This window comes from Vulpes vulpes, chromosome 2 (genome assembly GCF_048418805.1).
Source record: "Vulpes vulpes isolate BD-2025 chromosome 2, VulVul3, whole genome shotgun sequence".
Classification (NCBI taxonomy): Eukaryota; Metazoa; Chordata; class Mammalia; order Carnivora; family Canidae; genus Vulpes; species Vulpes vulpes.
This window is the reverse complement of record NC_132781.1, coordinates 46,591,290-46,608,867: the sequence shown is the minus strand read 5'-3', so window position 1 is coordinate 46,608,867 and position 17,578 is coordinate 46,591,290. Positions and strand designations below refer to the sequence as shown.

Here is a 17,578-nt window from a genome sequence, read left to right as displayed (position 1 = left end):
CTGGGATCCAGCCTCACATCAGCAAGCAGTCTGCTCCTCCTTCTCCCTCTGCTGTTCCCCTGCTTGTGTGTGTGTGCACTCTCCCTCTCTGTCAAATAAATAAAATCTTAAAAAGGCAGGGGGAGGGGGGCTCAGTCGGTTAAGCATCTGCCTTTGGCTCAGGTCATGATCTTGGGGTCCTGGGATACAGCCCCAGGACAGGCTCCCTGCTCAGCGGGCAGTCTGCTTCCCTCTTTCCCTCTGCACACCACTCTCCCTGCTTGTACTCTCTCTCTCTCTGTCAAATAATGAAATGAAATGAAATGAAATGAAATGAAATGAAATGAAATGAAATGAAATGAAATGAAATAAAAGAAAAGAAAAGAAAAGAAAAGAAAAGAAGGCAGCCCTGGTGGCGCAGTGGTTTAGCGCTGCCTGCAGCCCAGAGTGTGATCCTGGGGACCCTGGATGGAGTCCCATGTCGGGCTCCCTGCATGGAGCCTGCTTCTCCCTCTGCCTGTGCCTCTGTCCACCTCTCTCTCTGTGTCTCTATGAATAAATAAACAAAATCTTGAAAAAGAAAAAGAAAAAGAAAAAGAAAGAAAAGAAAGAAAGAAAGAAAGAAAGAAAGAAAGAAAGAAAGAAAGAAAGAAAGCTAATGTTGTCCCCATTTTATAGATGGAAAAATTGGGGCACAAAGAGATTAAGTAATTTGCTCAAGGTCACATTCTTAGGAAGTAACTGTGGCAGGTTGACTGTATTTTCCAAAGACAGAAAAAAAGAAAAAAACCCCACAAAGACAGCCACACCATCCCACAATATATCCCCCATCCCACATGCTCATATTACCATGTGACACTGACACCCCTCTCCACTAAGAGGTGGAATCTCTCTTCCCTCCTCCTAGATCTGTATGAACCTGTGACTGTGGCAGGAACAATGCTGCACCATCTCCAAGGATAAGTAAGAAAAACTAAAAAAAAAAAAAAAAGAAAAGAAAAACTAAAATAGCTTCTGCCGGCTCTTTCTTGGGATTCTTGCCCCTTCACCCAGCCCCAATGCTGTGAGGAAGTCCAAAGTAGCACACAGGGATGTGACAAGAAGACAGAGCACACGGAGAGGCCCATGTAGTAAGGAACTGAGTCCTCAAGCCAACAGCCAGCATTAAATGCCAGACACGAGCAACTTAGCCTTCAGGCCAGCCCCACTTTGAGCCACCCCGGATGATGACTGCTCTGCCCAAAGTACAGATTCCTGAGCAAAACAAATATCACCATTGTTTTAAGCCATAAGCTCTGGGCAGTTTATTATGCAGAATAAAATAATCAGAACAGGGGCACCTGGGTGGCTCAGCTGGCTATGCATCTGCCTTGAGCTCAGGTCATGATGTCAGGGCCCTGCTCAGTGGGGAGTCTGCCTCTCCCTCTCCCTCTGCCCCTCGTCCCATTTGTAATTTCTTTCTCTCACTCTCTCCTCTCTCTCAAATAAGTAATAAATAAAATCCTTTCAAAATAAAATAAAATAACCAGAACAGCAATGGAGCCAGAACTAGAACCCAGCACGCGGGCTCCAGAGCCTGTGCCCCTGGCCATCCTACGATGGTCTCTGCTGTGTGAGAGACAGCACAGAGGAGGATTTTAGAGCTAGGGCCTTGAGTCAGACATATCTGCATATATTCATTCATTATTCATTCATTTAATAAGTGCCTATTTACTGCATCCTGGGATATTGTGATTTATAAGAAATATGTATTTGGCCTCTGTCTACGATTCCCAGCTCATAACTCCCCAAACTCTTGGAATTTCGCAAGTGCTGAGAGTGATAAAGGTGTCTCATTATGTGAACAAGGTGATTTTTTTTAAAGATTGTATTTATTTATTCATGAGAGACAGAGAGAGGCAGAGACACAGGCAGAGGGAGAAGCAGGCTCCCCATGGGGAGCCTGATGCGGACTGACCCCCAAGATCACATGCCCAGAGCCAAAGGCAGGCACTCAACCACTGAGCCACCCAGGCGCCCTGCCCCACAAAGGTGACTTTTTTTTCTTTTTTTTTAAAGATTTATTTATTTATTCATTCAGAGAGAGAGAGGCAGAAACACAGGCAGAGGGAGAAGCAGGCTCCATGCAGGAAGCCTGACATGGGACTCGATCCCGGGTCTCCAGGATCACACCCTGGGCTGCAGGTGGCGCCAAACCGCTGTGCCACCAGGGCTGCCCCAAAGGTGACTTTTTAAAGCACTAAGGGTTAGAGGCTGGTTGCCAAGAGAATCAATCACGTGATTAGAGGGCTTGCACTTTTAGTCCTATCCCCTAACCCCCAAAGAGGGTAGGGGGCTGGAGGGTGATTCAATGGCCAATGACTGATGACTTGACCAATGACTATGTAATGAAGCCTTCTTACAAAGGCACAAGGACAGGGCTGGGAGCACTTCCATGTTGGTTGACATGTGGAGGATGGGGAGAGTGGTGCTCTTGGAGACAGCATGGGCCTCACCCTGTCCCACACACTGCCCCCACACACCTCTTTCATCTGCCTGCTCCTGATTTACTTCCTTTCATAATAAATGGGTAATTTAGTAAGAAAAATGTTTCTTGGAGTTCTGTGAGCTGTTCCAGCAAATTACCCCAACCTGAGGAGGAGGTCCTGAGAAGCTCTGATTTATAGCCAGTTGTTAAGAAGCACAGGTGACAGCTTGGGCTTGACTAGCATCTGTTGGACTGAACCCTTTAACTGTGGAATACGATGCTATCTCTGGGTAGATTGTGTCAGGATTGAGTTGAATGCTCAGACACCCCGTTGGTGTCCAAAAGTCGTTTTGTAACATATATGGGGAAACCTACACATCCATACACACACACACACACACACACACACACACACTGGAATTGGTCTCAGACCATCCCTACTGTGTTCCAGGCTCTGCTAGTGCTGAGGATACAATGGTGAACAAAATGGATTCCTGCCCCCCCGGGGGGTAGGGGATGAAAGATTAAAGAGGGATAACTTTATACCCATATTTACAACACGTTGATAGGATCCAAAAGGGCCTGGGTGGGTGGGGAGCCCTGTTTGGAGAGGGTGATCTGGGACAGCCACTCTCAAGGGGAGACTGCAAGAATGAGATGGTCCAGCTTTGTGAAGAGTGAAGAGAACAGCAGCAAAAGTCAAGAACAGAGCTCGGTTACATCCCAGCTCCACTACTTACTAGCTGTGTGATCCTGTGGCACTGACTCAGCCTCTCTGAGCCTCCACTTCCTCATAAAATGGAGATGCTTTCAGAACCCACTTCATAGTATCGCTCTCAAGAGCCAATGAGCTAATACCTGCACAGTGAACAGTCCAGGATCTGGCGCAGGAAGAGCTCCATAAATATAAATGATTGTGGCAACAGGAATTACTTGAGGCCAAGGGCCCCAGTGCAATGCCCAGAGCTCCAGAGACCACTCTGCTCCCTGCCAGAAACTGGGCTGGCCACAGCTACCCAGAAAGAGGACATGGATGGGAGGGATCAGAGCGGGGCGGGGGGGGGGGGGGGGGGGCTTCCCACAGCTACACTGATACTCAGGCCTCTGAGGGAGGCAGGGATCAACTGTATGGGGTGCACACATACTTCCCTGAAGCATGCTGACACATACAGCCAAGCTTCTGCCCACCTCCTGCAGCCGTGCCTGACTCATCTACTCAATCTAGGGCTCACCCATCTGCCACCCTAGGTTCAGATCTCAAAGCATGGGGCTGGAAGTTGCACTGGTTATCCTTCCTAGGCCCTGCCCCAAAGATAATGCGCACCCACACAGCCAATGGGGAAGAAGCAACTTCCTCAAAACAGAAGGAGGTCCAGGGACAGGAAACTTGGAGAGAAGGCAGAGCAGGGAAGGGCAGAAGACTAAGAAGCCCCAGGGCTGAGGAAATCCTGCTGGGGTCAGGTATCATCTGCCAGGAGACAGTCACACCCTTGAGGACTCTGGAGAGTGCCCAGCGTATGAACAACACACATACCAGAGGAAAGAACACAAACACACAAGAATGCACACAGCAATGCACATGGGGACATACTCAGAGGACCCACACATACAAAGATGTGCAGCAACATGCCCACCACAGACACTCGTGCACATTCCACTGTGCCTGACTGCCCGTCACTCCTCTCCTGCTCTTGCTCACTGCCAGTTATCTAATCAGCAAGGTCCCCAGGTGCCCATGCCTGCTGCCATCTGCTGACCCAGACCTGGCAGGGCCCAGCCAGCCTACCCAGCATAATCCAGGAAGGAGACTGCCAGCCCTGGATCTGAACTAGGGAAGGTGGTGGGAAACCAGGCGGCCCTGAGACCTTAGTGTGGGCACAGCCAAGGGCTCAGCACACTCTGGTTTCAGGCCAAGTCCCCCAGAGCACATGACTCCTCTTGATGTCCCATCTGCTGTGAGAGCCCCTATGGCTGCTTTACATCTTGAGCAGGTGGAAAGGAATCCTCTCATAACTATACAGAAGCCCTGAAGGATTGTGGCAAACAGAAAAAAAAAAAAAAAAAAACTATAGCATGGCAGGCTAAGATCAGAATGAAGCAGAACTTCGCACTAGAGAAGCACCAAAGCATTGAAAGAGAGGTATGGGCAAGACACCGTCATCTGGCTCCATAAAGAAGTCCTCTTTGGGGCACCTGGGTGGTCCAGTGGTTGAGCGTCTGCCTTCAGCTCAGATGGTGATCCCAGGGTCCTGGGATCGAGTCCTGCATCTGGCTCCCCACAGGGAGCCTGCTTCTCCCTCTGCCTGTGTCTCTGCCTCTCTCTGTGTCTCTCAATGAATAAATAAATAAAATCTTTTAAAAATAAATAAAGAAAACATACACATGGCCAACAAGCACATGCTGAGAAAATGCTCTGCATCACTTGCCATCAGGGAAATACAAATCAAAAGCACAATGAGATACCACCTCACACCAGTGGGAATGGTGAAAATTAACAAGACAGGAAACCACAAATGTTGGAGAGGATGCAGAGAAAGGGGAACACTCTTGCACTGTTGGTGGGAATGTGAACTGGTACAGCCACTCTGGAAAACAGTGTGGAGGTTCCTCAAAGAGTTAAAAATAGAGCTACCCTATGACCCAGCAATTGCACTAAGATACTGATGCAGTGAAAGACTGAGACACCTGCACCCCAATGTTTATAGCAGCAATGTCCACAATAGCCAAACTGTGGAAGGAGCCTCGGGGTCCATCACCCGATGAATGGATAAAGAAGATGTGGTCTCAAAAAAAAAAAAAAAGAAGAAGAAGAAGATGTGGTCTCTATATACAATGAAATATTATTCAGCCATCAGAGAGGATGAATACCCACCGTTTGCTTTGATGTGTATGGAACTGGAGGGTATGATGCTGAGTGAAGTAGGTCAATCGGAGAAGGACAATCATACGGTTTCACTCATACGGGGAATATAAAAATAGTGAAAGGGATTATAGGGGAAAGGAGAGAAAATGAGTGGGAAAAATTAGAGAGGGTGACAAAGCATGAGAGACTCCTAACTCTGGGAAACGAACAAGGGGTAGTAGAAGGAGAGGTGGGCAGGGGGGATGGGGTGACTGGGTGATGGGCACTGAGGGCGGCAGTTGACGGGATGAGCACTGGGTGTTATACTATATGTTGGAAAATTAAACTCCAATAAAAAAATAATACAGGGGAGCCCTGGTGGCTCAGCAGTTTAGCGCTGCCTACAGCCTAGGGTGTGATCCTGGAGACCTAGGATTGAGTCCCACGTCGGGCTCCCTGCATGGAGCCTGCTTCTCCTTCTGCCTGTGTCTCTGCCTCTCTCTCTCTCTCTGTGTGTGTGTGTGTGTGTGTGTGTGTGTGTGTGTGTGTGTCTCATGAATAAAAAAAATAAAATCTTTAAATAATAATAATACCAAAAAATAAATAAGTAAATAAATAAATAAATCTTTAAAACATGTATCCTTGGGGCGCCTGAGTGGCTCAGTTGGTTAGGCATCTATCTGCCTTACACTCAGGTCATGATTCTAGGGTCCTGGGATTGAGCCCCACATCAGGCTCCCCAGGGGAAGCCTGCTTCTGTCTCTGCGTAAATCTCTGCCTCTCTGTCTCTCATGAATGAATAAACAAATAATAATAAAATAATAAAAATGCATCCTCATTCTGCTTTCCTCTTTCCTAATTTTTTTAAATAAGCTATATACCCACCATGGAGCTTGAACTCACAATCCTGAGATCAAGAGTCCCATGCTTCATGGACTAAGTCAGCCAGCCACCTCATGCTTTCCCCTTTCCCCTTCATGCCCTTTGCTGCACCCTTGTTTCCCAAGATCACCTCCCAAATAAACCATCACACACAAGCCTTTCTCTCAGCTTCTGATTGTGGGAACACAGGTGGAGACACAGTGAGATGGCAGTGGGGCTGAGATACAAACTCAGGTCTGAGTAACAACAGAGCCCTTATGCTTAACCAGCTGCTGCCACCACCATCCATGCCGGGTCCCTTTTCTTCAAGGGTCAAGTCATTCTGAACCATGGTGGTTCAGCCACACTTGCTCCAGACAGAAACAGGGAGAAGAGGGTATTAGGGTGCCTGCAGCAGGAGGGTCATCTCTCTGGAAATTAAGCCACCTCCACCAAATTGGTTCAACACCCTGGGCTGAGCAGGAGTCCCAGCTAGATGTGCCCAGGCCCTACCCATGTTTGGCATCTGACTCTATCCAGAAACTTCTGTGCCCTTCAGCTCCAGTCCCCCATTGCAGCCCCAAACAGGCCCCCCAAAGCCCCCCAAGGGCATCCCCACTCTTCAACATCTCGGAAAAGACAGGGGACCTCAGGTAGTTTCTTGAAGCCTGAACAGCCAGATCTAGCAGACACCCACACTGCCCCACCCCTGGACTCAGAAAACCCAACACACCTGCCTGGAGATGAGGACAGAGCCTCTCCCAACTCCTGCCCAAGTCGCAAAGATGTAATGAGACTTTCCTGGGGGAATCACTCCTGGGACCTCACAGCCCTGAGTCACTCCCAGGCTCCCCACACAACCCCACTCCTACCATCCCCCACCCCCTCCACTGTTTGAATCCTCCTTAACCCACAGCAAAGGGTGGGGGTTCTTCCCTCTGCTAGGGGAACTGAGGCCTGTGGGGCTTAAGGTAAAGCCACAGGGTCACAGAGCAGGAAAAGAACCCAAGAGCTCTGGCACCCAGCCCAGAACAACCCTATTATTCCCCAGGGAGGCTGCTCTGAAGGGGGCCACTCACCAGAGGCAGCATTCGGAGCCCAAACCCCACTTGCATATAAATGCCCTTCAGTTTGTTAAGAAGGGTATATAAAGAGCTACAGGAAACAGATGAGGAAGAAGGATGTCCCCCCCCCCCCGCCCCCCCCCCCCCACCAGCTTCCTGGTCCAGACACGCAGCATCTGGTGTGGACTCTACAGGGTCCTGAGGTCTCCTGAACAAGATCTGCCCTCGACCCCCCACCCCAGACTGGCTCTCCCACACTCACTCACCCAGGGCCTCCAGCAATGAGCACCAGGCTGGTGGCTGGCCCTGCCCCTGAGGTCCACTAAGGCCTCTCTGCCAGCACCCCGCCATCCTAGCTCCCCTCTCCGCAACAGGCACAGGTTGGAACGACGGTGGGGTGGGGTTTATGCCCTTTGGGGAAAAAAACACTAACCCAGACGAGCCACACAGTCCTCCGGGGGTTCCTGGCTGTTTTCTTCTGCCACCACCTGTAAACACCGCACCTCTGACCTCCACCTCTGTCAGCTTCTCTAGCCAAAGACTTTGGCAGGGGCTGAGCAACGTCTCACTCAGGCACACGCACCCGCAGACGCGGCGTGTGTGCGCAGTGCCCCACCCGCACGGATTGCTAAGGACAGTCACCCCATCTCCCAAACAGAACCCGTTACGCCTAAGCGCCCTGTGGAATCGCAGCTCAGAGCTCACACACGTACGGGGCTGCATTTCTCTTTGCAGCACACGCATTTACACCCACAGCACACACCCCGACTCCGCGTTCAGTCCCACCCAGGATTCGCGCCCTGATCCAGGCTGTTGATGGCATCACCGCCCGGCCCCGGACCCACTGACCTCCTCCGACGCGCGGCGCCCGGAGCTCACTCCTCGACGTGGACTGACTGTCAACAGTCAGCGGCGGCAGCTCCCCCCGCCCGTGCGCCCGCAGCGGCGGCGTCCTCGCGTCTCCATCCGGACCGAGCCCCCTCCCGGCGGCGGGCTTCCCCCGCTGCCCGCCCAGCCGCGTGCGCCGTCACCGGGGCGCGCACAGGCGCACGGCCGGCCCGCGGCCGCGAACGCACAAAGCTGCGCTCTCCGCCCCCCGCGGCCGCCGCGCACCTGGCGGGCGCGCCCCCGCCCCCGCCCCCGCCCCCGCCCCCGCGCCGAGCCGCCCCCGCCCCCGCCGCCCCCGCGCCGAGCCCCCCGCCCGCCCGCCCGCCCGCGCCGCCCCGCCCCGCCCCGCCCCGCCCCCGCCCGCTCGCACGGCCCGGGTCCCCGCGGTGTCCGGCCGGGCTCGCCCAGCGCCGCCGCCGCGCAGCTGCCCGAGGGGGTGGGAGGGGCTGGGGGGTGGGGGGTGGGGGGAGCGCGGCGGGGCCCGAGCGCCGAGCCCCGAGCGCCGAGCCCCCAGCTGGGAAGCGCTCGTCGCCCGCGCTGGGAAACTGCCCGAGGCGGCTCCTCGGGAACAAAGGCGCGAGGCGGGGCAGGCGCGCGCCCAAGGGACCCGGGGGAGAGGAGGGAACAGCCCACCGGCCCACAGAAGTTTCTGGAGGATGGGGCCCCGGGCAGTGCGGAAGGAGGTGCGGAAAGATCCCGGGGTCCCTGGTCTATTGAGGCGGACACGCGGGGGCTCTCCCCAGCTCTGCGTGGGGTGGGCCTAGGGAGGAGGTGCGGCGGTGAGGACGAGGCCTCTAGCGCTGCCAAACCCCCGAAACTGCCCCCACTTTGTACCCAGCAGCCTGGAGCTCCCTTCGTCCGCGCCGCGGACTTCCTCCCAGCTTCCGCCAAGCCAAGGACGCTCCTGAATTGGAAGGGGTCCTCCGGCAGCCTTTGGGATGCCTAGTCTTTTCCTTGGTAACATGCTCTCCAGGCGGCCTCCCGGATGAGAAGCTCACTCCCTCAGGGGGCAGCACATGCCGTCCTCAGGGCAAATCTAAGTGCTAAAAAGCCATTGCTTGGCTTCATGGAAATCTGCCTCGCATCTCTGTTGACCACAATATCACTCTGCTCTGGCCACAATGGCTTTCTGCTTCTAGAATGCACTTAGGGCCTTGTCCTTGCTGGTCCCGGACCCGCTCTTCTTTTCCATCCCATCTCCTGTGTCCCCTTACCCCTTCCACCACCAGCAGCTTCTCCATATGCCTGCCCCCTTGTGTCCTTCAGGACTCACCTCAAATGTCCCCTTCTCAGAGAGGCCTTCCACCTCATCCAAAGTCCTCTTCCCCCACACACACACACATCACCCTCTCTCCATGCCCTGTTTTAGCACCTTCGGCACACTGATGGGCCTACGAACTTCTCTCGTCTGTGTGTCTATGGTCCTTCTTTCCCGGTAGAGTATGTGCCCCATGGAAGCAGAATCCTTGTCTGCCTACAATGAGGCCCTGCAACACCAAGGCCTGACCCAGAGCAGGGTGAAAGGAAGAAAGGAAGGCAGAGGTGGCCAGCCCATGGTCTGAGTCCCTTCAGCAGCTTTATCCATCATCCTGAAATGCACCCTGCTCAGCCCTTCCAGGGTAATACCTGGCACAGTGTTAGCAGAAGAAAGGTATTCAGTCCCTGTCCACCAGGCAAAGAACAAATGAAGGAACCTTCGTCTTAGGGTCTGAGAGACTAAGACCTTCCCTCCCCTGCCCTGGACTCTGCCCTGAGCTCTTGCATCCCCAAGATGCAAGCATTTTCTTAAAACCTAAATCATGGGGCCATACCCAAGCTTCTAGTCAATCAGAACCCCTCAGACAGCTGATTCCCTTGTCTCCCTCCCAGGTATAGGCAGGCAGGACTGGAGGCCAGAATAGATTTCTCCATCCCTGTTAAACTGTACCTACTAGATTTGGGTCCCAAATCTGCCATCTTGCCTGTTGGGCTGGTGCCCAGGTTCCTACCATCAGCACTGTCACCAGCTCACCAGATCCTTCTTCAACAACCCACTCATAAACACGTGGAGCAGGATTCAGCAGCCAATGGCAGCCTGCTCATCAAACTCAGAACCATAGTCTTCTGCTCCACCACCTCCAACCTACTTTCTAGTCTAGAAAACAAATCAGAAAAGCAAATAAGCTTCCCCCAGCAGGATGGGTTCTCAGGGAATTTGCTTGCTGCTGCTGATTATCCACCTCTTCCTTCTCCAAACTGTCTTTTTAAAAATAAACTCTTGGGCAGCCCAGGTGGCTCAGCGGTTTAGCACTGCCTTCGGCCCAGGGCGTGATCCCGGACATCTGGGATGGAGTCCCACGTCGGGCTCCCTGCATGGAGCCTGCTTCTCTGCCTGTGTCTCTGCCTCTCTGTGTGTTTGTGTCTCTCATGAATAAATAAATAAAATCTTTAAAAAATAAAATAAAATAAGTGGGCGGAGAGTTGGGGTGACTGGGTGATGGGCAATGAGGGGGCACTTGGTGGGAGGAGCACTGGGTGTTATGCTATATGTTGGCAAATTGAACTCCAATAAAAAAAAAATTTAATAAAATAAAAATGAACTCTGAAATGTTCATTCAGGACGAATCCTGAGTTCCTTATTTATGCTTTCTGGACTTATTTCCTCTTTGTAAAAATAGATATTATCTCAGCTACCTCCTGCCTATGGGCAAATGCCTTATTCTCTGAGAGGCAGTGTGCATGGTGATTATATGCACTGCAAGTTACTCACTGTGCCTCAGTTTGGTCATCTGAAAAATGGGGAGAACAATAGTACTTACATCAGAGCATTGTTATGAAGATTAGATCAATTTATTCTTATAAAGTATTTACACATGACACATAATAAGCACTCATAAAATTAGCTGTTAATACTGTCACAAAAATTAGTACAGTCACAGAGTATGGCAGCCTCCCCTTCAAGTTCCTTGGGATATAGCTTTCCCAAGTATGAAAGCTGATTTTATTTCAAATAGCTCCATCCTGTCTCGTGATTGCTTCCCTCCTCCAAGAACTCAGCTGTACTCCTGTGACTCTCAAACACATTTGCGTTCTTTGGCTCAGAAGGCAGAGCAACTTTGTTAGCTTCAGGCCACCTGCATGGGCAGGAGGTCCCATCTCCTCTTCTTCCCTTGTCGTTACCTTGAGCAGGTAGGGCTGGCCAACCTGTCTTGGAGTCTGAGAGGCTAGCCTCTCTCCCAGCCTTCCTAGAGGTGAGCCTGCATTGTGTTCATTTGTCGTTCCCCCCAATACTTCTTTAATCAACTCCTTCTCTGAAACATGACCTTAGGATGTAGCAGAGAGCAAGCTGAAAAGGGGCCTGCTCTCATAAAGCTTACATTTGGAGGTGGGGGTTGGAGGGGGTATTGTCAGGGACAATGAACAAATGGACAAGATAATGTCCAATAGTGGCAAGAGTTTTGAAGAAGAAAAGGTGAGGGAGAAGCTACTTTATTATGTCAGATGGCAAATGGCACACAATAGGGTTTTGCATGTTGCCTGCAACTAAACCCGACCATGTGCCCTTCGTGTCCATGTGTCACTAGCATGCTCCCAGGGCGGCCACAGCAGCCTCTTTCTTTTTCCCTGCAAGCATTCACCACTATAAACTCAGAATTTCATTTTGGCACCCTTCCCAATAGTCTTGCCTCAAGCTCTAGGGAAATTTCTGTCTTTTCTCTACACTATTTGAAATCCACCCTGTGGAGTCCAGGGCGCTTGTCTGACTACCCATTCCCTGACTACCAAGAGTTCCCAGGTGGCCTGAGTCACCTTTCCCAGAGTTTTTGATACTTCTACAACATCATCTAATTAATTCTTCCTCCAGAGTATCAGATCTACAGTGAGAGTACCCAGCCACCTCACTGTTCCCTGTACCTTCTGAAATCTTGTTGAGACAAGAGGGAGCAGATGCACTGCTCTTAGCTAAACTGGATTCCTGGCAGATATCTAGGAGATGAAGTCACCCACTGACTTCCAAATCTTATTCCTAGGGTCAGCTGGGGAGCAGCAGTAGAATATCACCTCTGTTCTCTTGTTGGCTAGCCCATGATATAGCCCCCAAATGATATCACATCCACTCTTCTTTCATTTAAACCACTCCGGGGAGGTGAGGCCTGCTCATTCTTGGCTGTGAGGGTCCTGCTAATTTAGGAGCTGATGCAAAGAGGTCTTGAGGGCGAACATGGAAGTAAGGTTCAGGATCAGGTCTAACAGAAGCCTTGGGAAGGGATGAGACCACAGCAAGTTTGCCCAGGATCTCTGTGGAGACTGCTAATGCTTGTCATATCTGTCCAGTGTGGTGGAAGAGTGGATAGGAGCCTGGGAGCAGGAATCTGGGCCAGGAAAAGCCCTCCTCTCTCACCCCTCAGTCAGACTCCAAGCTGAATACCACAACAGAGGGCAGGAGGAGATGAGGAAGGCAGGGCTGGCTCCCTCCACCCACATCAAGGAGAGGTGAGGAGGCTGCCCAGCAAATCTGCCAGCCACTCTCCCTCTTAAAGAGGAACCAACTGATCCCTAGGCTTTTAGATTCTCTGCAGCCCTCATTTCACTTGAGACTCATGATCTTCCTGATATAAGGCAGGGAATATATAATTATACCCATTTCACAGAGAAGAAAGCAGAGGTACTGAGCTGCCTCAGATCACTCGGTGCCTTCTAGGCTGAAGAAGTACCCAGGCTGACATACTCTTTCCAGAACCCTGGGAGGTTCCTCTAACTCTAAAGGCAGTGGTTCCCACTGCAGATTTACAACCAGTATGAAGCTGGCTGCATAAGTATTGCCTTTGGAGAGTAATGGCTGGGGGTCCCTTTACCTGGAGGGAGATTCTAGGTCAGCGCGGCTGAGGATGCGATGCTGCTGTGGGTTGTAGAGCCACTGGAAGGCTGTCAGTGTCCTCTCCTCAATTCGGAACCGTCCTTCCTGCACGTACCTGCAGACAGGACAGGAGAGAGTGAGGGGATGGACAGGCAGGACTCTGCCAAGCTTCTTTGGGAATTTGACTCTACTTGCTGGAAAAAGATAGATGAGGGGTACCTGTCCCGCATCTCCCCCACTGCTCATCTGCCAGAAAGCCCGTTTCCAGAAGGCCACAGTTAGAATATCCTGAAGAGGAGGTAGCTACAAGGTTTCAATTCAATGATGGAAAAACTTTCTAAAAGTTAATGTCTGAAGTTGAAAGGAGCCATTTGGAAGGGGTGAGTTCCCTGTTCCTGGCAGAGGTTGGGCTAGGGATTCAAGCATTAGATAGGGGTTCATTTTCCAAGCTCCTTATGGGACTGAGACCCTGGACTTCTTGATTTCACAGCAGGAAAAGGGCTGCCCTGGAGTGGGGGCCATGAATCAGATGTCAGGATTGGGTTCTTCCAGAACTTCTCACAGGGTCTCAGCCACTGTCTGGATGAACAGTAACCCTACAGTAAGAATGGAGGAGGCTGGGCTCGGCAAGGTGAAGACAAAAGGATCCCTCCCACTCCAGCCATCCCTTCCTGGTAGAAGTGTGAACCCATTCATTAATTCAACATTCATTATCTATGATGATGAGCAAGAGAGACTTAATTCCAGGAGTTTACAACCTTCTGGAGAGAGAAACCACCAAATAGTTACATGAACAAATATATCATCACAGACAGGCCCTTTCATACATTACCAGCAGGAGTGTCAGTTGGTATAACTCCTCTGCAGGACAATCTGACACCACTTGTCTAAATTACAAGTGCAGGGATGCCTGGCTGGCTCAGTCTGTAGGGCACGTGACTCATGATCTCAGGGTTGTAAATTCAAGCCCCACATTGGGTATAGAGATTGCTTAAAAATAAAATCTTTTTAGGGGACACCCGGGTGGCTTATCAGGCTCCCTGCATGGAGCCTGCTTCTCTCTCTCTGCCTCTCTTTCTGTATCTCTCATGAATAAATTTTTTTTAAAAGAGAGAGAGAACAAATTGATGGTTTGTTCAGTTACGAAAAAATAATAAAAATAATAAAATAAAATAAATAATTTTAAAAATCTTTTTAGGGTGGCTCAGCAGTTTAGCGCTGCCTTCAGCCTAGGGCCTGATCCTAGAGACCCGGGATCGAGTCCCACGTCAGACTCCCTGCATGGAGCCTGCTTCTCCCTCTACCTGTGTCTCTGCCTCTCTCTCTCTCTCTCTCTCTCTCTGTCTCTCATGAAAAAATAAATAAAATCTTTAAAAAAAATAACTTCTTAAAAAATAAAAATAAAACATTTTTAATGACTGCACACTGCTTTTTCCATAAGGGTGTACCATAATTTGTTTAACTAGTTTGCTACTAATGACTGCTTAGGCTGTTCCCAGACTTTTGCTCTTATAAACAATGCCACAGAGGGGCACCTGGCTGGCTCAATTGGAAGAGCATTCAACTCTTGATCTTGAGGACAGACAGAGAAAGAGAGAGAGAGAAAGCACATGAGCAAGAGTGAAGGGGCAGAGGGAGAAGCAGGCTCCCTGTTGGGAGCCTGATGCAGGACTAAATCCCAGGACCCTGAGATCAAGACCTGAGCTGAAGGCAGACACTTAATCCACTGAGCGACCCAGGCAACCTGATCTTGGGGTCTTAATCTTGGGGTCATGGGCTTGAGCCACCTGTTGGGTGTAGAGATTACTAAAAAAAGTAAACTTAAAAAAATTTGTTTAAAACCTAATGCCTCAGATAACCTTGTTCACATGGTAGTCTGTAGATAAATAATCTGAAAGGGGATCCTTGTGCTACAGAGGAGCTGCACTTATAATTTACTTTTTTAAATTAAAAAAAAAATTTTAAAGATTGTATTTATTCATGAGAGACAGAGAGAGAGGCAGAGACACAGAGGGAGAAGCAGGCTCCATGCAGGGATCCTGATGTGGGACTTGATCCTGGGTCTCCAGGATCATGCCCTGGGCTGAAGGCAGCACTAAACTGCTGAGCCACCCGGGCTGCCCAAGAAGTTATTTTTTTAAAGATTTTATTTATTTATTTGAAAGAGAGAGAGCACAAGCAGGTGGAACAGCAGCAGTAGAGAGAAGTAGGCTCCCCTCTGTGCAGACAGCCCAATTCAGGACTTGATCCCAGGACCCTGAGATCATGACCTGAGCCAAAGGCAGACACCTAACCACCTCAGCCACCCAGGTGCCCTTAAAAATGTTTTGTTTTGTTTTGTTTTTAAGATTTTGTTTATTTATTCATGAGAGAGAGGCAGAGACATAGGCAGAGGGAGAAGCAGGCTCCAGGCAGGGATCCTGATGTGGAATTCAATCCCAGGACTCCAGGATCACACCCTGAGCTGAAGGCAGACGCTCAACTGCTGAGCCACCCAGGCGTCCCAAAAATGTTTTAAATGAAGGAGTTCTCTGTGTACTTTCATGCAAAGATCTTCAAGATGTATTTTGAAGAGAAAAAAAACAAGTGCAGAAATAGTAGTATGTGTAATTTATGTTAGAATGGGGGCAAGGAGGGACGCCTGGGTGGCTCAGCGGTTAAGATTCTGCTTTCGGCTCAGGACATGATCCTGGGATCTTGGGATTGAGTCCCACATTGGGCTCCCTGCATGGAGCCTGCTTCTCCCTCTGCCTGTGTCTCTGTGTCTCTCATGAGTAAATAAATAAATAACATCTTTTAAAAAAAGGAGGGGCAGGGAATAAAATATGAATTCACATTTGTTGTTTTTATTTAGAAAAAACTCTGGAAACACAAAAGCTAATAAAAATAGTTAGCTGGAGGGGCTCCTGGGGGGCTCAGTTGGTTGAGTGTCCGTCTGTTAGCTCAGATGTGATCCCAGGGTCCTGAGATTGAGCCCCACATCAGGCTCCCTGCTGAGCAGGGAGTCTGCTTCTCTCTCCCCCTCTCTCTCTCTGTCAAATAAATACATGAAATCAAAAAAAAAAAAAAAAATAGCTGGGTGAACTGCATGCTTTAAAAATGTATGTTTTCAAAAAAAAATTTTTTAAATGTATGTCTTCATACAGGAGAGGTACTACCTATTCCAGGTTGAGGAGGTGGTGTATGGTGGAGGAGGAGGGAAAAAGGGAGGGAGAAACAGCAAACGACATAAAGTGCTATGAAAAAAATCATGCAGCTTCTGTGATTCTGCCCAACAGGCCAGGCTCCCTGCTGGGTGAAAGCCTCAGGAGAGCAGAGAGGCAGAGTCGCTCCTGGGACCTCCCACATCAGAGCACCCATCTCCTTCCACTCTTCTCAGTGTGATCCAAGGGGCACCTAGGGGAGATCTTCCAGGCTTCTGGGTGAGAAGTGGCAGGGCTGCCAGGCAAGATGCTCTTGCGGAGGTCCAGAGGGGACCGTGCAGTCTGGACAGTGCTGGAGACGGAATGAGCTAAGGAGGCAGCACTGGCTGGATCTGGTGAGGGTTGCACATGGTGAAGGGGAGCCAGGCAGCTAAGTTATTCCCTAGTTTCTAGTTTGCGCAGCTGACCACAGTGCCATTCACACCAGACGGGTTTGGGAGGGAAGATGGTAACTTCAGTTTGGGACATGACCCTCCTCTGTAATATGTTTCCTGTCCCAAGATGATTCCCCTCCTGTAAAAACTTCCTCCAGGAAGCCCACCCTGATTACTTCCATCCTAGTCTGATAACAAGTTTCTATGTCTTTCCCCATCCTTGGACTTCTTGGGACTCAGTACTGAATGACAATGTTGCCATCTCTGTGGGAGAAACTGGTAACACAGTCACCTCCAAGAAGGGAAACTGAGCGGAGCACTGGAACTGCTTTAGTGCTTTATGAATTGGAACCATAGGAGTATACTATGTTTTCAAAAAGTAATATCTTATATCTTTTTTTTTTTTTTTTTTTTTGAGAACTCTGTTGATCATGAAGTCTTAGGTCATTAGGACCAGGAAGACCTCAACAGGTCACTCATCTGCTCCAACATCTTTATTTTACAGATGAGGACACGAGGCCCAGAGCTGACACAGGGCTTACCCAAAGATGCTGGCAGAGCCCAAACCTGATAGTATGTCCCCTCCCTTCCTGGCTGCTAGACCACAATAGGGCCGTGTGGACCCCACCAAGCACACACAGGCCCCCACTCAGGAACCATCCCCACCTAAGTGCCTGCCACACCCCCGTGGTGCCTGTGTGGAATGCAAACCACCTGGGCTACGAGCACCACCTCCACCTCCTTGTCCCTCCCTGCACTCCAGTGAGGCAGGTGGAAGGGACTGTCTTCCACTCTGCAGGCATCATGGCCTGGATTCCACTTACCAACTGTAGGTGAGTTTTCCACTGTGAGTCCCAGAATCCTTACCTCCTTACTCCTCATAAAACGGGAGTAACCATAACACCCACTTTGAAGGGTTGGTGCAAGGATTACAAAATGTGAGGGAAGCCCTTGCCACGTCTTTAGCTCCTTCCCTCTTCACCATCCCCATCGGCCTTCACCAAGTCACAGGCCTTCCGTTCTTTACCTAAGACAGACAAACCCACACCTCTAAACCTCCCAT

General features: G+C 50.4%; 1 protein-coding gene across 13 annotated transcripts in view; it reads right to left on the bottom strand.

Moving 5' to 3' along the window:
* RAP1GAP2 (RAP1 GTPase activating protein 2) overlaps positions 1-17,578 on the bottom strand; it is a 229,796-nt gene that overhangs the window by 190,488 nt on the left and 21,730 nt on the right. For 4 of the 13 annotated variants that reach the window (XR_011999763.1, XR_011999759.1, XM_072747957.1 and 1 more), the window contains one exon: positions 12,937-13,053. Coding sequence is in view for 2 of the 13 variants with exons in the window: in XM_072747963.1 (XP_072604064.1) it covers positions 12,937-13,053 (117 nt within the window). In the remaining 11 variants the exon portion in view is untranslated. Of the gene's footprint in view, positions 1-7,479; positions 7,973-8,062; positions 8,313-12,936; positions 13,054-17,578 lie in introns of those variants that run through there. The other 9 variants (XR_011999762.1, XM_026016233.2, XR_011999761.1 and 6 more) reach the window with 6 other exon arrangements.